We start from the raw sequence: 20,940 nt of genomic DNA, 5'->3' as shown, positions 1-20,940 counted from the left end.
ACTGAAGAAGAATTAACTATGGCAGCAGTGGCAGGAGCAGGGACTGATGCTTCCCGGGACAGCAGTGACAGCAGCACCCGAGAGGGTGCCAGGTTCACATGCAGCTCTGTAGCAGCACGGTGGCCACGGGACAGAGGCCTCCCTCTTCTCCCTGCTCTTCAAGCAGCACCTCCAGCTTTCTACGTGCTTCTGTGATCCCCCCTTTCTCCCTCAATAGAACCGTTCTTCGCTTCAAGTAATTAGTAGGTTTTTATTGCTTGCAACCAAGAATCCTGACAGATACAATCTGTGATATTCTCCTCCCTCCCTCCCTCCCTCCCTCTCTCCCTCCTTCCCTCCCTTCCTTCCATCTTCAGATGAAAAATGTATACATCTAACTTTATATATATGTATAGACACACACACACACTCGTATATATGTGTGTGTGTGTGTGTGTGTGTGTGTGCGTATGTGTAAATATGGTAAAGTATTAACATTTGTTAATCATGAGTAGTGGAAATGTGAATGTTCATGGTTTTTTGGTATTTTATGTCTTTTAATGCTCTCAAAAGATGATGCTAGCAATCGTATGCGCACATGTACACACAATGCATGTGTGTGTTTGTGTTTATTTGTGCTAATTGACACTTTCTAGTAAGGCTATGAATCGGGAGCCATTGTCCGCATCCTCTTTTTACATCTGAGGAAACTGAGGCACAAGAAGCTGAGGCCGGTCCAGGATCACGCAGCTGTTCAAGAGCAGAGCTGGAAATCCAGCCTCAGCAGTTTGTGGCCAGGTCATGTCCAGGGCCCTTGCTTTTAACAAACTAAGGGAGATGAGCTAGCAAGTAGCTAGAGGGAAAGGCCGAAACTGAAGAGTGTTTTTAGGATGGGGAATGAGCTTAGTTAGGGGCTGAGGGGAAGGAACAAGTTGGGAGGGGAGGGAGGGTCTGAGAAAGGCTGGGCTGTAAATAGAGGGGGTGCTGTCAAGATCACAGCGGGCAGGATTCGCCAGGCACGGAAAGAGACAGGAGTCCTGACCTGACGCTAGAGAAAAGGAGGCTGCTTCGGAAAATCGAAGGCAAGGTCACCTGCAAGGAGGCTGAGGGGGTGACAGGGAAGCAGCCACACCAGATGGCCTCGTGAGTGACCTGCGGTTCTCTAGGCTGGTCAGGGGAGGGGTCCCACAGGGAACAAGGGGAAGGGGAGAACAGTGGGCTGGCTGCCAGCTCTGTCCTCACTCCAAGTTTGCTGAAAACTCTACTGCTGTTTTGACAGATAGACCCGGGACCCAGGACCCAGAACCTGTGGTTGCACTCAGGGGCCCCAGGCAGTGATCCTGGAGCCCAGGGGTCCACAGAGCAGAAAAAGGAGAATCGTGTCCACACAGCAGGGAAGGGAGCATTGTCGTGACTGGACAGAGGGAGGGAGAGCTGCATTTGTCCCCACTGGACACAGGCTGGAGAGTCACAGGCTCCTCCTCCTTCCCCTCCAGAGAGGGTGTGTGTGTATGTGTGTGTGTGTGTGTGTGTGTGTGTGAGAGAGAGAGAGAGAGAGAGAGAGAGAGAGAGAGAGAGAAAGAGAGAGAGAGAGCGGGAGAGGGCAGCGTGAGCCTGTGTGTTTGCGAGCTGAGCCCTCATTCCTTCCTGGGGTCAGGCTTGGGTTTCACCTGCAGAATCGCTTGAGCTGGGCTGCCTGGACTGCCCTCCTTAGTGACACTTGCATGAAGCCTCTCTGGCTGCCAGAGCTGGGCAGCCCCAGAAAAACCGACCTCTCTGCAGAGCTTGCCCAGCCGTCCCCGGGAAGCCAACTGCCTCTCATGGTAAGTCCTCCTCTTGATGGGGTGTTTCCTAAACCCTCACTCTTCAGCCTCTGTTTGCCCATGAAATGAAGTGACTGGGCTCTATTCTGTACCTGCCACTCTATTTCTGGGGTGGCTTTTGTCAGCTTCCCAGAATCTCCAAGCCAGGCTGGTTCTCTGCATCATTTGAGTGACCCGTCTTCTTCTGTAACCACAGGTAAGAAAGGCGCCCAAGGCTTACGCTGGGGGTGGCGTGCATGTCGAGAGACTGTGGATGTGGAGTCAAAGAAATATTAGCAGTTTCTGGGTACACAGGAGGGGTTTATGTCTGAATATTGAATGTCACCTGCTCCCGGAAATATTTTCATCTCCTGGTTGTCCCTGTTGGGGCTGCCCACAGCCAGGTGACGATGAACACCTCCTGGCTAGAATGGCCAGCCCAGTCTCAGGAATAGTGGCTTTACTATACTGTATCTGCTCCTATGTCTTTATTACTGCTGCCCATTCTTTTGTTCATTTATTTATTTATTCATTCAGTAAATTGACTATGTGCTTTAAAAAGGCTAACAGACACCAATGCTATTTACTGGCTTAGAAGGTAAATACCTTCCAGGGCTCTTCAAGTTCTTTACAGCTGGGCTTGTTCCGATGCTGGAATTTCTGAAGGGGATTCCTCCCTCCGCTGGTGTGGTAGTTCAGATAACCTTCAAGATCCCAGCCAACCTTGAGATGTTAAACTTCTGCAATTAAGCAAAGCAGATATAAAAGCTAGAAATGTGCTCCCTGGCCCCTAAGCACCTCTAGTGAGCTTATTTGGACCAAGAAACAGTACTGTTTTATCTAATGGAGGGGCTTCTTTGGGGGTGTAGGATTGCCAGTTGTGAAAAAGCGGAGACCCGTATGCTTGGGGAGGTTGTGATGGCAGAACTCTCCTTTGGGGGATGGCAGGGAGGAACCAGGTGGGATGCAAGCAGGCTTTCGGGAGAAGGAAGTGTTCGTGAAAAGAGGAGAGTGTGGCCTGGTGTGTGGGAAGCTGGAAACAGCAGAATCACGAACAGGGAAGGGAGCTCAAATCACCTTGACCTCCATGGAGCCAGGATTCAGGTGGGCTGGAGGTGCTGCATGAGTGTGGGGGTGGGGTGGGGGTGGGCTGGCACTGGTGTACAGGAGCAGTGACACAAGCGCAATGGGGACACTGATGTTTCAGCACTTTACGTATGCAATCTCTTTTGCATAGGCTTCTCTGTGTACCCCATTCACCTAGACCCACTTTCCGGTTAGGGACCTCAGCCCACTGTCTCCTCTTCCGCAAATCTGCCAATCCAGCCACTGAGAGGGTCAAAGTCTGCGGCTCTTTTTCTTTTGACATCTTCCTAACCAGAGGTGGAAGCTTCCTTTAATTACTGTCAATCACCTGGAAAATTCCTCCTTTGGTTTCCAGTGACAAATGAAATGAAATGAAATGATATAGTGAGCTCCTCACAGGAGATGCAGATTTGAGGCATCTTGCTAGGAATACATCCTCCAGAGTCATTGGGTCTTGTTTGCACATTCTTCTGGAAGGTCTTGGGTTCTCTAGATGATGCAATTTTAACATGCCTGGATTCCTATTCTCACTACTGGAGAAAAAAAAAATGCGCTTGGTTAAAAGGTGAAGCAGATGATAGTCTTGGAGTCTGCAACTGTGATATTGGCTGGCTGGATAAGAATGTGAGTCTGCACTAGAGGAACCTCCTAGAATCTGGGATCCAGGTGGGCCTGCCTTTGGGGTGAGGTGCCTATGCCCTCTCCTCACTTGTCCTTAATAGACCTTAGTCCTGATGGTGGCTTAGCAACGACAGACACAGTGCTTGAATCTCAGCTTCATCGCTTTTTATCTATATGGCTTTGGTCAACCTCTCAGATCATCAGTTTTTTTACTTACACAAAAGGGATAATATCTCTTTCCCACAGCCTCCTAGGGGTCATGTGAGGCCCAAATGAGGTGGAGGTTGGAAAAGAGCCACGTAAACCTGAAAACGACATAAAGAGAGGTGTTCTTAAGAAGACCTTTTAGGAATTAATGTCAAGGGGGATTCTGAAATGCTCGTTCCCTGAAATGAATCAGCCTCATGTTCTAACACCTAGCAAAAACATCAAGCCTGCATGAAAGCAGATGTAAGCAATGGAATTTCACAACTCTTCTTTCTTTTAACTAGCAAGTGAAACTTCTAGATGGCAGTGAGCCACAGGTAAATGGGAGAGGGCATGGAATCTTTGAGGATCTTAAATCCTCCAGGATGGAAAGGATGAAAGAGGGACAAGGAACCAGAAAGGCAGCTTTGTGACTGTCAGGTGTTTGGATGATTGCGGAGAGCAGAGAAAAAGCTTCACCTGCTCTGCAGTTGCCCCTGGGTATTAGTGAAATTTAACCTCTGGTGGCAACACAAGGGGTTCCAAACTCAAGTCAGCTCAACTCAAGCATCTCTCAGAGGCTTACACAGATTCAGACTCAGGGAAGAACTTCCCAAAGTGGAGAGTTGTCAAAAGCCTGGAAAGGGCCCCCCTGGATGGCCTTGGAAGCAATGTGGCTAAATGAATAAAGTCATGCCCACATTGGAGGTGGACGCGTGGATGAGACTCCAGCATTTTCCTTTCTTTTGGTTCTTCTCTACTCAAGTTCACTCAGTCCCTTGTCCCTGGTGCCTGGCACACTGTTGGCCCTGATGAAGAATGAGGTAGTGCCATTCTCTAACAGTCCAAGCAGAAACAGCAACAACAAAATGAATGAGGTTAGTGGAAAAATAAAAGAATGAACGATCACGCCCTAAGTGCAAATGTTTGACGAAGTGCTGCTCCCCAAATTGACAAGCCTTGGTCTCCTTCAGCAGGTTCCTGGAGCCCTCCTCCCCCGGGTATCTTTCGCAGGTGGTTCTGCACACTTGGAACCCACAGAGTGAGCTGGGGCTGCGCTTAGGGCTGGAGGGAGGAGGTGAATAAGAGACAGTGGTCACCCTTAAGGAGTGACCTCACGACAGAGATTTCCACATTTCTCTGAAAGCCCCATTTGACCTTTCAGATCAGTGTGGCGATCCCATTTCCTGGGCCTCAGCCCTAAGGTGATTCCAGATGAACACAGCTGACTTTAAAAAAATTATTACCGTAGTAAAATACACATAATATAATGTACCACTGTAACCATTGTTAAGTGTATATAGCTCATCGCATTAAGAAGATCCACATTGTTGTGCAGACATCACCACCATCCATCTGCAGACCTTTTTCATCATTCTAAACTGAAACTCTGCACCCATTGAACAATAACTCCCCACTCCCCGCCCCCTAGCTCCTGGCAGCCACCATTCTACTTTCTGTCTCTAGGAATCTGACTATTCTAGGAACCTCCTGTAAGTGGAATCATATTGTCTCTGTGTTGTGGTAACTGGCTTATTTTACCTAGCATAATGCCTTCAAGGTTCATCCTTGTAGTGTGGGTCAGAGTTTCTGTCCTTTTTGAGGATAAATAATATTCCATCATACGGATAGACCACATTTGTTTAGCCATTCATCTGTCGCTGGATACCCGAGTTGCTTCCACTTTGTACGCAGCTGATTGATGAACTGAACTCCATTGCGATGGAAGAGTGGAGTCAAATCGACACAAAGTTTGGGTGAGCTCCTGCTGCTGTGAGATGAGGGGAGGGCGTGTAAAACACACCGCAGATATTGCTGCCCAACTGAAAATTCTTTAATCTTAACTGATACATCCTGAGAGTGGGAAATTTGGAAAATGCAGAAAACTGTCAAAAAGAGTGACAATCACCTCTAATTTCTGTGCCCAGAGATAACACAGGCGATCCATTTGTGTGAAGAAGAGAGATTAAAAGAGAAAAGAGCAAGAGGGTAATGCCAGCTCTCTCTGGAAATCAGTTAGCTGTGCTGTTTCCTTTGCAATGCCTGCTTGGGGGAAGTCCCCTGGGGACAAGCCCCTGCACCTTTGAGGGCCAGAGATCCTGGATCCCGCCTCTGCGGTTCACCTGAGCCACAGAAGTGGCCGATGCCCAGGCTGGGGTGGGTGCTGTACAAGCATTCTGCATAATTTGCAGGGCAATGTGAGTTTACTTCCACATGATATAAAGCTGCAGGGTTTGTTGTGGTGACATGGCAGCTCTATCCCAGTGTACTAGGCCTGTCTATGGAGGAGCTTCCCATTGCCAGGACCCCCTGCCCCTCTCCCGTGGAGGGGCACCATCCTGGGAGGGCTGCGGGATGCTTTCTCGGGCAGCTCACTCCATGTACTGGGAACCACCGGCCTTTTCCACCTGCCAGCTGGGGATTTTTGGAGCCAGGTGGAAACCAGGAACCTCGAAGTGCTGGGGCAAAGGGAGGAATCCCAGGTAGCGGGTGAATGGGGCAATATTATCCCGAGGGAACAGGAGAGAAATGTAATCCTCTATTTCCGGTGAGTCTTTGAATTGAAACTTCATTCCATTTGGGCCCCTTTGCCCCAAAACACTGGTGTCTATGCTGTTGTCAGTGTTTGCCAGCAATTCCAACACATTAAAATTCACATTCCTTCCCACCTTCCTCTTCTCCTACTTGGCACAAACCGTCACTGTGCAATGGCACTGGGTCATGGGCCCTGACAGCCGCAAGAGCAACCTGCTCCCTGCCCAGCCCTCTGCAGTTCCCTGGGGACTTTCATGGGCACAAGTGATCCCATTCACTCCTGTCACTCCTCCAGCAGGGCAGAAAGTGTTCGATCTTTATCTTAAGACAGAATCCCAGGGGGATTGGCCAGCCTTACACGGATCATACCCAGTGGTTTACTTTTATTTTTATTTTCCTTTTGAGATGGGATCTTGCTCTGTCACCCACGCTGGAGTGCAGTGGCATGATCAGAGATCATTGCAGCCTTGACTTTCCCAGGCTCATGCCATCCTCCCAGCTTAGCCTCCTCAGTAGCTGAGCTCACAGGCACATGCCACCATGCCCAGCTAATATTTAAATTTTTTTTATAGAGATGGAGGTCTCATTATGTTCCTCAGGCTGGTCTTGAACTGCTGAACTCACACACTCCTCCCATCTTGGCCTCCAAAAGTGCTGGAATTACAGGAATGAACTACTGTGCCCACCCTTGGTTTATATTTTTCAAGCCACTTTTACCCTTATTTTTTTTTAAGTTGTGGCAAAATACACATAACATAAAATTGATTGTTAGTGGCGTTTAGTACAAATTGGGACATTGTGCAGCCATCACCACTGTCCAACTCCAGAACATTCTCATCCTCCCAAAGGAAATCCCGCACCCGCTATCTGTACCGAGAGCCATTATTATCTCTCTAGGCCACATACACGATGTGTCCCTGAACACGAGGCCTCACTCTTCTCCCCATTGGGGTGCTGTTTCAGAAAATGCTAATTTGAATGTATAAGCTTTTAAGGCAATCATGTTATTTTAGTGATACATATATATGTATATATGTTTTAAATCACATACTATGTAAAGGAACATTTAAAAATACTGCTTTCCCCAACTCTTCCATTTCTGAGACATTCATTTCATGTGAAACGTCGTGTTTACCGTCATCTTTGACATCTGCGTTCTTCTGGTCACTAGAACTCTTTGTGTCTTGCTTCTCCTTTGGCAAATATCATTGTCCCCACAGTCAAAGAGAGTTAGCTGCTGCTTCTTAATCCAGGAGGTGTTTATTTTTTTTTGATAAAAGCTTTTCTTGAGATATAATTCAAATACCATAAAATGCACCCGTTTAAAGCGTGCAATTTGCTGAATGTTGTATATTCCCACATCTTTGCAACATCACATCATCTAGCTCCAGAGCTTTCTTATCCCTGCTAAGGGGAACTCAGTGATCATTAAGCAGTCACTTCCCATCCCTCCTTCCCGCTGCCCCTGCAACCACTAACTATATTCTGTCTCTATAGATTTACCTATTCTGCCTATCCCGTATCAATGGGATCATACAATGTGTAGAAAAAACCGCAAACTGTTTTTCTCTGCTCTCACTCCATAACAATCGACATGGAAGACTTCTGTGACCCCCAAAGATGTGGGGATTTCTCCCACTCGCAAGCCGGCAGTCAATTCTGCAGCAGAGACCAGCTGGGTGCCTTCTAATTCAATTCAGATACCATCCACCTGGAGACAGCTCAGATCCCACAGGCCGAGGGCTCAGTCCCTAACACTGCCCCCCAATTTCAGTGCCGATCACAAGTCCCAGGTTTTTTACTGGTGCTTCTAACCCACTGGCTATACATTGAGGTTCTCATGATCCCCTCTCTGGGTTCAACTAACTTGCTAGAGTGGGTCACAGAACTCAGGGAAACACTGGCATATAAGAGACAGTGTAAGTTACAGGTGATGAGATGCATACCGTAAGGTGTGGGAAGGTGTACAGAGCTTCCACACCCTCCCCAGGCTCATCACCCCTCAGGAACCTCCAATGTTCTGCCATTTAGAAGCTCTTCAAAACCTGTCCTTTATGGTTTTTATGGAGGCATCATTATGTAGCATGATTGATTAACCCAGTGGCCATTGGTGATCAGCTTCACCTTCAGCTCCTCTCCTGTCCCTGGAGGTTTGAGGGGCGGGGCTGAAAGTCCCAACCCTTTAAATGCTCCCTTGGTCTCCCTGTGACTAGCCCCATCCTGCTGCTACGTAGGGGCTGCCAGCCCTCAGTCATGCAAAAGGACATCGTTTTGGAGATTCCAACTATCTTAGGAGTTGTATTCCAGGAAACAGGATCGAAGACCAAATAGCTATTTTACAATATCACCTTCAGCGTGTGGCTTTTTGCGACTGGCTTCTAGTACTTTGCACAGTGCGTTCGAGGTTCCTCCACGCTGTGGCATGTGGCAGTGCCTCAGTCCTTTTTATGGTGGAATCATGTTCTCCTGTAAGGATTTACTGCCTTTTGTCCATCCGTTCATCAGCTGATGGACATTTGTTTGGACCAAAGGCTGTTCCCACCCTTTGAATCTTGTGAATAGTACCGAATACTACCATGATTCTTTGATTAACCACTCTTTGCAGTATAATTATCCACACTTTACAGAGGAGCATGGAGGCAAAGCAATGGGGACCTCAGTCTTATCCTGTGCCCCCCTCTGTCCAGCACGTCAGGGCTGGTCTTCGGGCAGAGTCCCTGGCTGACGCTGGAGAAGGAGGAAGAGGCTGATTCCTCAATAAGCCCGGGAGAGCCCAGGGCGCACTTAACTGCCGAGAGGCCTGCTGAGGGCCTTTTGCTCACTTTTCAGGCCTGTGCAAAGCATGAGAAACAGAAATATGTCTATGCCGAGAGTACATGTCCCTAAGGGCCCTTTCTTGGGCTTGCTCAGGTTTGGTGGTGAGAGGAAGCCTCGCAGAATCCAGCAGCAGCTCTGCTGGGGACACGGTCCAAGGTGCAACCACAGCAAAGCCCTGATCTGACCTCCTGATGCTCAGGGGAAGCCATGGGCCCCTCCTGTCCTGCGCTTTTGTCCTTCACGAAGCTCAGCCTATGGTGGCTCTTTCTGATCCCAGCAGGTGAGTGCCTGTCGCCTGTCATTGTAAGACTTCATCTCACACCTGTCGGCTTACAAAAAACTCTAGGGAGGAGTCTGCAGGTGGACTCGTTGCAACTGTCAAAGCTGCAGGGGACTTCAGAGGCCATCAGCCAGGTGGCTGGTTCCACTGGGAGAGGTGGAGGGGCAGTCACAGCTCTGATGAGAGCGTCTGTGTCACCTTAAATGTCTTCAAGCTTCACTGTCCTCAGCTGCAAAACGCAAATAGTGTTGCGGACCTCCCTGGCCTATTGTGAGGATTAAACAAAAGTTTGTGACCAGCATCCAGGATACAGGAGGCACTCGGGACACAGCGTTCTGTCACAGATGGTGCTGACAAGTTTTTCTGGGATTTGGAGCTGTAGTTCTCGGCTTGCTTAAACAGCAGAGCACTGAAAGGGTGAAGCTGTTTGCTGAACATAGTGAAAATTGACATGAGTGATGTCATAGAAACATTTTGAAATGCCTTATCTGATAGGAAGTAGCAAATATCCCGCGGTTTAAGAAAAAATTGGGGACCTTCCCAAAGTAGTCAATTTCCACACTAGCATGACTGGTTCATTGGACAAGTGGGTGGGAACGGGAGGCTGCTTCCCCTGGTCAGATTCACTGCAATGCCGAATCCCTTCTCCTTGCAGCCCCCCACCTAAACCAGGTGTCTCCCCCACTTCCCTATCCCCGCCCCCACGGGGCTGCTCCATGTGGAGCTGAATCTTGTCTCTAGATTCAGCTCTCCCCACTTCCCAGCCTCTGGCCCTTCCTCTCGCTGTGCCCCCCCAAACCCGGCAGTGCTATTTCCCACTCTTTTCTTCTCTGAGGCTGCAAAGCAGCTGACCTTTCCTGAGCTCCAACCCCACAGCCTGCTCATGCTGTGCTCAGCTCTGATAGACACCATCATCTGCCATCCTCAACAGTGTTTTGAGATAGGTTCTGGAGTAGCAGCTCCATTTTACAGATAAGCAAACTGAGGCTCAGTGAGGCTAAATGGCTCTGATTTGTGGCAGGTGGAGAGGAAGCCAAGCACCTACCTTCCAGGGCTCCCGTAGACCCCCTCTCCTCTCCCAGCCCCACCGCGTTGCCGCAGGGAGGCTCCCACACCCAGGCTGAGGACCGGCTCTTCAAACACCTCTTCCGGGGCTACAACCGCTGGGCGCGCCCCGTGCCCAACACCTCGGACGTGGTGATCGTGCGCTTCGGGCTGTCCATCGCTCAGCTCATCGACGTGGTGCGCCTGTCCTCCCATCCCTGGTCCCGGGAAAAAGAGATCCCAGACCACCCACCACTTCCCCGGCCCCTTAGTCTCTCCCATCCGGGCCCTGACGCACAGCTGTGACCTGGGGTCGCGGTGGGGATGGCTCTTCCCGGGGCTGCCACGCCCTCCCCTCTCCCAGCTCTGGAGCCCCCTTCTAGGAGGGCATTGATTGGAAGCAGTGTCGGTGTGACCCCGGAGGATCTGAGTAAGGGTGGGGGTGTCAGAGTGAGTGTCAGGTGGGCTGGGCTTGGGGTGTCCGTCTGATCAGCGGGTCTGAAACAGCCCATCCCACTCCACCCTGTCTTCTGGGCCCACCCCTCTAATTGCCCCTCTTTCTTTCTGGGCCAGGATGAGAAGAACCAGATGATGACCACCAATGTCTGGCTAAAGCAGGTGAGGGCCCCTCCTCCAGTCCAGGCGGGAGGGGATGGGGAACCGTGGACCCCAGAGCCCCCCAGGATTTCTTTGCTAGTGAGAGACCAGGGAACAGCAAGACCCTGAACTCACAGTTTACCAAGCAGGTGCCACGTGGGGTGTTCCCAAAGCCGACTTTTTCCACAGGGCCTGTGCTCTGTGGCTGGACTTGAGTCTAGTGCCTGAGAAGGTTGCCTCCCTGCTACTTGGGAATCCTCCCCAAACTCCCACGGGGGGTTCATTCTGCCCCTTTTATAGCCCAGGAAAGCAGGAAGCAGATAGCAGCTGGGCTGGAAAAGGGGGCCCAGCTGTTCCTGACTCCAAGCCCCAGGCTTCTCCTACAGGAGAACGCTGAGTGCTTAATGTCTGTGCCGGCCACCCAAATACCCCAAACTTACAGGCTCCCAGCAGCTGCCAGCTCACTGGATCTCACGGCTTTAGGGCCAGGAATATGGGCGGTTTCTTCTGCTTTATATGGCGACCACTAGGATTACTTGGTGGTATATAACTGAGGGTTCTTCTGCTCTGGAGGGTCTAGGACAGCTTAATTCACACATCTGTCCCTTAGCAGGGATGTCTGGAAGGCTCTGGAAGGTTCTGGAAGGCTGGACTCAGATGGGCCCCTCACCCTCTTCAGGCACCCTCAGGGTCTCTCCAGCAGGGGAGTCGGACTTCTTGCCTCGTGGCTCAGGGATTCCTGAGTGAGGGACCCAAGATACAGGAAATAAAAGACACGGGCCAGCATTAATCTTGTTGTATACTACTGGTCAAGATGGTCTTGGAGCCCAGTTAGACTAAGGAAAGGGAGCATGGATCCTGCTTAGGTTGGAGGCTTCCCTCCCTCTGAGGCCGTCACCTAGGCGCTGTTAGGGGTCACTTGGCTCATCTTACGGATGTGCCAACTGAGGGCCAGAGGGAAGCAGGAACTTGGAAGCTACCCAGTCATGCCGTGTGTGTATGCAGGGAGGCAGGCCTTGAACCTGGTTGCCACAATCGTCCCCAGAGGTTGGTCGCCTGGGCTTCAGGGTTGGGGTGGCAGGGCAAGGAAGGAGTACTGGAGTTGAGTCAGGCCAATCAGCAATGCCTCTGATTGGCTAGTGATACTGGGTGAGCTATGTAACCGCTCAGAGCCTCAGTTTCCTCATCTGCAAAGTGGGGATAACACATTCTACTGCCACATACCTGGGAGGATTAATGTACCCCAGTGTGGTAGGGGTGCCTCGAAATGCTGGTTGGACCTGAAACTTGACAGATGGACTATGGAGAGAGACTAGGAACCGGATGGAGGTAGGGGTGCTGCCTGGGACCTGCCTTGGTGGAGGTGGGGTGGGGCCCAGCCTGGTGGGACCCCTGCGGGGCACTTGGGAGCACAGCTTGAAGGTCCCCAGGTAACTCCCCTGCCTCGCTGTATGCCTCTGGCAGGTTGATTCTCCTGTCTCTGGTCCTCCGTTTGCTCATCTGCTACATGGGGAGATGCTTTCACCCACTCTGCTTGCCTGCTTGCCTTCCCTGCTGGCCTCTCCCATGGAGGCTTTTCCTAGATGGAGAGTGTAAAACAAACCATCAATTGTGATGCACTAAAAAGGAGAGACTTCACTCGAGATGAGTGAGGTGGCCCACCGGGGTCGTCCAGCCGGGGATAGACAGCACGAGGACTAGAGGCAGGACCAGGGTGACCTGCGTGTGCCCAGGACCTGGACAGCTAACGTCTGGGCAAAGTGGCAAGGGTGGTTACTTGCTCAGAGCCCTTTCCCAGCACCGCAGCTCCCTCCACTCTTCCGGGCTGGATGGGGAGCCCTGGCTGCTCCGAGGGGGCTGTTCCGCCCAGTTCTGGTCTGGGCATCCCCAGGCTGCACTAGCTTTGCCCTAGGCTGCTCCCTGGAAGCGAGGTTGACACAAGTCCCTCCCCACACACAGGAATGGAGTGACCACAAACTGCGCTGGAACCCTGCAGATTTCGGCAACATCACATCCCTCCGGGTCCCTTCCGAGATGATCTGGATCCCAGACATTGTCCTCTACAACAAGTAGGAAGCCACTGGGGTCGCGGGGCGGGGAGGGGAGAGGACGGGAGGACCCTGCCGGGGGTGCGCCCCTGGAGTCAGCTTCCTCGGCCTCCCTCATGACTGCTCTGCGGAGGTTGTCTCCCCCTCCCCATTCCTTCATTTATTGCCTTTTGTTCTCATCTACACCAAAATGAGTGGTAGCTGAGCACCTGTTGGGGATCAGCACCGGGCACTGTGTTAGAGGGACAGATTTGTCAATACTGAGTATTCTTTGAAAAATGTGGTGCAGGCTCAAAAAACAATCCCGCGGGGTTGGAGTTGTGAGGGCAGCAGTGTTGTGCAGACAGGCAGGCCAGTACCTTCAAAGGGCATGTGCTGACTTGCTCCGTGGTTTTCTTTCTCCCAATCATGTTATTTTACAGTTGTCTTCAAAACTAAAAAGGAGCAATCTTTGACCACAGTGACAAGAGGTTGGTAGAAGGTAGAGGAATCTGAAGAGAGTCCCAGTGGACAAAAATAAATCAATAAAAAAAGTTTTGGGCCGGACGTGGTGGCTCACGCCTGTAATCCCAGCACTTTGGGAGGCTGAGGTCGGCTGATCCCAAGGTCAAGAGATCAAGACCATCCTGGCCATCACGGTGAAACCCTGTCTCTACTAAAAATACAAAAATTATCTGGGTGTGGTGATGTGTGCCTGTAGTCCCAGCTACTTGGGAGGCTAAGGCAGGAGAATAGCTTGAAGCCAGGAGGCAGGGTTGCAGTGAGCCTAGATCACACCACTGCACTCCAGCCTGGCGACAGAGTGAGACTCCATCTAAAAAAAAAAAAAAAAAGTTTTGATAGAATAAATAGACATCTATAATCTCATTTCTGTGTTCGATATCAGGCAATTCTTCCCTTAGAAGTTAAGAAGTTAAGATGAAAAGATGGTTGGTGTTATGTTCATCTAAAAATGTTTTCTAAGGTGGGGCTGTAAGGAGGATGGCTTCTTTGAGTTATAAATAGGTGTGAAAAAGGGCTCTGTGGTCAAATAATTTAGGATAACATTGTACGGCATAACCCCCACCCCCGTCCCTGCCTAAGGCCTTTGGAAAATGGCAGAGCACAATAGCATTTAAAAAAATTGTATTAGAAGGTCAGCAGCAAAGACACCCACCTAGTCCATCACTTCCCAATTCATTTGATCCTACTTTGGAAACGCTATTTTTAAAGAATGAAATAAAAGGCAAAACGACCCATTTCTGGATTTTGCATCTTCAGATGGGTCAGATGGGTTTTTTACACCGTCCAGTTCTGGTCAGAACTAAGCCCTTTCACTGAAGCCATTTTGTCGAACACATGTTTATTACGGGTTCGCACACTGGCAGCTCTCACACCGCAGGTACCTAGTGTTTGCCGCTGCTGTGGGACTCACGAACTCCCCACCCCATGATAGCTCTGTGCCCATAGCTGGCACCCAGGATCCTTCAAGTTTCTGCTTCCTGTACATGTGGCAGAGGTCAGGAGCAAAGTCCTACATCAAACATGACTTTGAGTTTGAGGATTAACAATAAGACTTCAGCCAGTGTTACTTGATTATTACAAGAAATTTTTGGGGGGCACAAAATTCCCAGCCAAAGTCTTGCTGACATTTAGAGAAGGATCCCCTCCACCCAGATACCCACTCAAGGTTAACTGGAAGGCCTTAAAGAATTTGCAACGTTCCTTCCCCAAAATGAGCACATGTTGCCATCTAGCGGTCATTGCGTGTGAAAAACAAAATGCTTAAAACAAATTCTTTTGGCCGGTGCTGTGGTTCACGCCTGTAATTCCAGCACTTTGGGAGGCCCAGACGGGCAGATCATGAAGTCAAGAATCGAGACCATCCTGGCCAACATGGTGAAACCCCGTCTCTACTAAAAATACAAAAATTAGCAGGGTGTGGTGGCTCGCGCCTCTACTCCCAGGTACTTGGGAGGCTGAGGCAGGAGAACCACTTGAACCCGGAAGATGGAGGTTGCGGTGAGCAGAGATCGTGCTCTGCAGCCTGGTGACAGAGTGGGACTCTCAGAAAAAAAAAAAAATTAATTTTTTTTTTAAAGCAAGGTATTTGTTACTCTCTTTCAAAGTTCCTATTTCCAGCCTGCATATATCTTTACCATGGAACTACTCCATGGGGAAAAAAAGCCCCGTGTTTCCAAGCACTCTTCTGATTTCTTGGAGTTTAGGATTGACTGTGGGAATTGGAAGGGGAGGGACGATGGTGAAGACTAAAGCAGGAGCCCACTGAGCCACCTCCTGGCAGAATCAGGGACTGCGGTTTCCGGGAAGTGCTGCCTGACAGGTCACCATTATTCCAGTGTCCCCAGACCCCTTGTGGGTCCTCGAAAGCCTAGTCCCCAGATACCGACTCGCTCTCTACTCTTAGCCCCAGCACGCCCTGTGAGTATTGCACTTCCCACCTGGTCCCTGGGGAGACCCTCTACTGGAAGGTTCTCCTCCCATTTCTCAGCCAAATCCTAGCTTCGGCAGGCTTCTCCATGACCCTGCTCACTTTCCAGAAGGGAGTTTCCCCCTAGAGGGTCCAGGTAACTAACACCCGGACCACCCTCCTAGTGTTGCCACCTGCCTCCCTGATGTTGCAGTGGTTCCTGGAGACGTCTCATTTCCTCATGACTCTTAAGGACAGGGACCTTATCTCATATTCCTCTTCTGCACAGTTCTGATACAGGCCCTAGTGGATAAGGCTGGCTCAAAAACGCATGTTAAATGGATACACTCAAGGGAGTACCTTTACCCGCAAAGATGTTGGGTCTCTTCTGAGCAAGGATGATCCCAGGTGGAAATGGAGTCCCCTCCTGAGGGGCCGACTCACCATCTGCTTGGGAAGAAAAACAGACACACAGATATCACTCTAAAATATTAAACCTTCAGTGCGCAGGACAGCTCTGACCCCCCCCCCGTGATGTCATCTCCACCCCAACCAATCAGCAGCAAGCACATTAGCCACACCCACCCCTCCCCCAAAACTGCCTTTGAAAAACTTCTAACCTGCAAACTTCGGAAGAGACGCTTTGAGTGCTAACTCCATCTCCTACATGGCATGGCTGGCCTTGTGTCTATTCAACTCTTTCCTTACTGCAAACGAAATAAAATATTACATGAATAAAAATAGGCAATCAAACGACATATACCCCAGATCACAAAGCTGTATATTTGTCATATATTGATAGATTATATACAATCATTTTACATTATATATATAAACATCAAAATGTTATTAGTGGTTGTTTTTAGAATTCTTGGTACTTCCCTCTATTCCTCACAATCCCTCCTTTTGTAATTAAGAAGGTAGTAATTGACAAGACAGCTCAGTAGCTATACCTGTGTGTGCTGGGGGAGACTTACACACTTGCATAAATAAACCCCACCATCGTGGCCAGGTCTGACTCGGTTCTTGGGGGACCCCTGCTGCTGGCTCTCTGAGCAGGCTGGCTCAGGCAGGTAGGGGTGCAGGGGTCCCCCCAGCTCTTCTCCTCTCCTCAGTGCAGATGGGGAGTTTGCAGTGACCCACATGACCAAGGCCCACCTCTTCTCCACGGGCACTGTGCACTGGGTGCCCCCGGCCATCTACAAGAGCTCCTGCAGCATCGACGTCACCTTCTTCCCCTTCGACCAGCAGAACTGCAAGATGAAGTTCGGCTCCTGGACCTACGACAAGGCCAAGATCGACCTGGAGCAGATGGAGCAGACAGTGGACCTGAAAGACTACTGGGAGAGCGGCGAGTGGGCCATCGTCAATGCCACGGGCACCTACAACAGCAAGAAGTACGACTGCTGCGCCGAGATCTACCCCGACGTCACCTACGCCTTCGTCATCCGGCGGTTGCCCCTCTTCTACACCATCAACCTCATCATCCCCTGCCTGCTCATCTCCTGCCTCACCGTGCTGGTCTTCTACCTGCCCTCCGACTGCGGCGAGAAGATCACGCTGTGCATCTCCGTGCTGCTGTCGCTCACCGTCTTCCTGCTGCTCATCACCGAGATCATCCCATCCACCTCGCTGGTCATCCCGCTCATTGGCGAGTACCTGCTGTTCACCATGATCTTCGTCACCCTGTCCATCGTCATCACCGTCTTCGTGCTGAACGTGCATCACCGCTCCCCCAGCACCCACACCATGCCCCGCTGGGTAAGGGGGGCCCTTCTGGGCTGTGTGCCCCGGTGGCTTCTGATGAACCGGCCCCCACCGCCCTTGGAGCTCTGCCATCCCCCAGGCCTGAAGCTCAGCCCTTCTTATCACTGGCTGGAGACCAATGTGGATGTGGAGGAGCAGGAGGTGGTGGTAGAGGAGGAGGACAGATGGGCATGTGCAGGTCACATGGCCCCCTCCATGGGCACTCTCTGCAGCCACAACCACCTGCACTCCGGGGCCTCAAGTCCCAAGGCTGAAGCTCTGCTGCAGGAGGGTGAGCCGCTGCTGTCACCCCACATGCAGAAGGCACTGGAAGGCGTGCACTACATTGCTGACCACCTGCGGTCCGAGGATGCTGACTCTTCGGTGTGTTGGGGTTGGGAGGGGGGCCAGCCTGGGTGGCCCCATCAGCCTAGCAGGGAACCACCTCACCCCAGAGTGTGAGCTCGGGCAGCTCAGGTCCCTCCTGTAAGGACATGCTTCCCTGGTCATGGTCCTTAGAAACAAGGAATAAATGGAGAGAGAGCACGTGTAGCTGGCCACTTTGAGGACACTTTTTGGCAGGTGGCAGGTTACACACCATGGGATCAGGCATGAGCAGCTCAGCCTAACAGGAAGCCTGAGAGCTGGAGAGGGAGGACCCCAGATGCTGAACCCTGGGACTCCCTGAGGTCTCCAGCTCCCACTATTGCTTTGGAGGCAGTGGGAGGTGGGGGGAACGTTTCAGGAGAGACCCCAAAAGTCAGCTGTGCAGTAGCAGCCTTTGTCTTGTCTTGGGTGGTCTCTTCCTCCACCTCCTTGTTCATGGGCTCTGGGCATTTTGCAAACTTCATTCTTCAGCCACAAATCCTGCAGATTCTTGGTTTCACCAGGTGGACTCTGCCCCCCGGCCCCTGCCATGGCACCGGCCCCTCCCTGCCCCCTGCCCCAGCCCACCTCTGCCATTGCTATGTGAGCAGGCCCCTGCTCTAGCACAAAATTCTTATCAGCCTAGGGAAGGATGAGAGGCAGGGAGGTTATTACTGGGCCTTGCCTTGATGAATAGATCAGAAAATTAATCATGATGTAATCCAGGAGCAGTGGGGAATCCAGGCTTCCTGGCCTAGGCTGTGAGCCCAAGTTCCACAAAGCCCCCGCCCCACCCCCAGCCTGCCCGGGGTCCCAGCCACCTTCGCTGTTTCCCTCTCCCCAGCTCCAGCAGGTGGGTGAGGTGGCAGCCTGTGGGCAGTTAAGTCTGGTGTTGCACTGATGTCACTGCAGGCCCCTAGGAGGACTCGTGCCCCGGGGTGGTCCTGCTGCCATTTGCATCCCTCTAGCCTCCTTTACCTATAGCTGGGGAGCATACTATGGACAGGTTTGGGCATGTGGAGGGGCTTTGATGCGAGGGGAATCACCAAGGGAGCATGCTGGAGCCTTGAAACAGCTCATTGTCCCCTCCCTTCCAGTCACCCGGCTCCCTGCACTGACCTTTGCTCCCCTGGGTCTCTGTGGGGCAGTTGCTGCTGTCCCCATTGGCCGTCCGTGCAGGGGCTGTGCATGGGGGGCTGTGTCTGCTTCCCAGGGCTGGCCCCTGTCACTGTGCGCTGTCTTCCTCACAGGTGAAGGAGGACTGGAAGTACGTCGCCATGGTCATCGACAGGATCTTCCTCTGGCTGTTTATCATCGTCTGTTTCCTGGGGACCATTGGCCTCTTCCTGCCTCCGTTCCTAGCTGGAATGATCTGACCGCACCTCTCTCGAGTTGGCTCCCAGGGCACCCCTGCTGACCATCTTTTGACCATCTCTGCTGCAGCTGCCTCTAGTGTCCCCTTTGGGGTCGGCAGGTGCCTCTCCGTGGAGTCCTGACCCTGGCCCCGGCATCAAAGGCTTCCATCCAGCTTAACAGGATTGTTCCAGGGCTGAGAGCCTGCTAGATGAAAAGCTCTGTTTGGGATGCTGAGGAGCTAGGGAGGCTCTGCAGAAGGTCACAAGATGGTGGTGACCAAGTGGAGCAGAGTCAGATTTTCCTGGAGGAGCAGTGCAGATCCCAAGTGACAGAAGAGTCAACCCGCGGGATGCTGGGGCCAGGGTGATGAGGAAGGGAAGGAAGACCTCAAAGGAGGGGTCGTGGGGCAAAGGGGAGGGTTCCTTGGGGTGGAAGGGCTCTGAACCATGTTTGGATTTGGGAATGAGCCCAAAGTGCCAGAACAGCCGGGAGAGGTGGGAGCTTGGAGAGCCAGGTGGGGTCTCTCTAAGCCAGGCTGGGGATGAAGTTCAGAGTCTGTCCAAGTCTGCAGGGCTCTGAGCTGGACGGTCCAGCAGGGGAGTGATACAGGCTCTTCCGGAAACGGGAGTAAGTGGGAGGCAGGGCCTGCGTGTGGGGTGGATCTTCCCTAAAGGGGAGGGATGGATGGTTGGATACAGGTGACTGGGCCATCCCATCCACCTGGAAGCACCTTGGAGCCCCCAGGCTTCTTTTTGACGTCACTCCCCTGCCTTCCTTGCTGCAAAGTGGCCGTGCACCAGCAAACCCCAGGAGGTCTGGCACAGCTGAGAGCCACGGCCTGCGGGGGCTCCATATGTCCCTACACATGCAGCGGCCAAACAAGAAAGACCATCCTGAGCTGCTCCTGACCCAACTCAGACTCGTCTTGTTTGCCCTGCCCTTCCTCCCTCCTCCTCTCCTCCCCTCCTCCCGTTCCCGTCTCCCCAGGCACCCCGTTCCCTATACCTGGCTCCATCAGAAGGAGGCCTCACTTGGGAGCTGCTTTGCCTTTAGCTCCTTTGATTCTAAACTTCTCAAGGGCAGGGCCTCTGCCTGTTACTTTTCCCACCCCCAGCACCCAGAATGGCGCAGGGTGAGTGCTGCACTCAAGGCATTTGCTCTGACTGGTTGAGGAGAGCAAGCTGGCTTGTTTGGGCCCCAAGACTGCTGTGCAGATGGCAAAAGCTGTGGTCCCGTTCCTTCCCAGCCTGCCCCATCTCCTCCAGAGCCCCGAGGTGTGTTGACCTGCCCTGAACCATTCAGAGCAGCCTGTGTGTGCACCTTGGAAAGCATCTGGAAGCCCAGGCTGAACAGCTGCTCCTGGGATCACGGACCAGACCTCTCCCCGGCTCTGTCCAGACCCGAGTGTGATCTTGGCAGCTAACAGATATAGCCACTGGGTTCTCACGACGGCATGGAGGCTCCAGGCAGGAAGCTGAGCAGGGGGAGCTTCCAGTTTTTCTGGTCCTAGGGGTCCCCTCCTTCCAAACCCTGAAGTGTCTCTCCCTGACACTCCCAGGGGACACCTGCCTGCCTTTGACACCCTGGCCCAGGCCCCACCACAACTCGCCTCTCTCCCACAACCTCCTGCTCATGGCTCATCTGGTCTCTGGCTCCTGTCTTACTTCTGTGCACGCAGCCCCCGGCCTCCCCTCTCCTCCCACCTGTTCTTCGGAGGCCTCAGAGCTCTCAGGTCCAGGCTCCCAGACCCGCTGTCCTGGGACAGTGATGTTCGCTCCTGTTATCCACATCTCCCATCCACCTTGCATGTGATAAAGAGAGTAAATAAAGCTGCATCTACTGCTCACTCAACTGTGTGGCACCCTCCTTGCCAGCCACATCTCAGTGTGGCCGGGGTCACCCAAGCCCCTCCAGAGCCCGGGTGGTTTGGGGGCCCCACTGGGGGAGAAATGACATGGCATTCCTCATGTAGCCATAGAGGGTACTGTCCTGGGTCACCCCCCCACTACCCATGCAAGGGCAAAGGGGCCAGAGCACACCCCTGAGCCAATGCCGGGTATCACCGTT

At 52.1% G+C, this 20,940-nt stretch overlaps 1 protein-coding gene across 5 annotated transcripts; it reads left to right on the top strand.

The window, feature by feature from the left end:
• Nucleotides 1-1,174: 1,174 nt before the first annotated feature.
• CHRNA2 (cholinergic receptor nicotinic alpha 2 subunit) lies at nt 1,175-20,718 on the top strand. Of its 5 annotated transcripts, XM_074384089.1 has the most exons (8): nt 1,177-1,802; nt 1,928-1,998; nt 9,120-9,306; nt 10,328-10,548; nt 10,924-10,968; nt 12,907-13,016; nt 16,521-17,535; nt 18,768-20,718. In XM_074384089.1, the coding sequence occupies exons 3-8, from the start codon at nt 9,234-9,236 to the stop codon at nt 18,891-18,893; spliced, it is 1,590 nt and encodes a 529-aa protein (XP_074240190.1). In that variant the 5' UTR covers nt 1,177-1,802; nt 1,928-1,998; nt 9,120-9,233; the 3' UTR covers nt 18,894-20,718. The 5 variants fall into 5 exon arrangements, with proteins under 5 accessions (XP_074240191.1, XP_074240190.1, XP_010346076.1 ...); XM_010347774.3 differs by lacking the exon at nt 1,928-1,998; XM_074384090.1 differs by lacking the exon at nt 1,928-1,998 and having other exon boundaries at nt 1,175-1,802; nt 16,521-18,847.
• Nucleotides 20,719-20,940: the final 222 nt, after the last annotated feature.

The sequence above is a fragment of the Saimiri boliviensis genome, chromosome 13 (assembly GCF_048565385.1).
Source record: "Saimiri boliviensis isolate mSaiBol1 chromosome 13, mSaiBol1.pri, whole genome shotgun sequence".
Taxonomy (NCBI): Eukaryota; Metazoa; Chordata; class Mammalia; order Primates; family Cebidae; genus Saimiri; species Saimiri boliviensis.
Note: the sequence above shows the minus strand (reverse complement) of the source record. Positions and strands in the feature narration are given on the sequence as shown.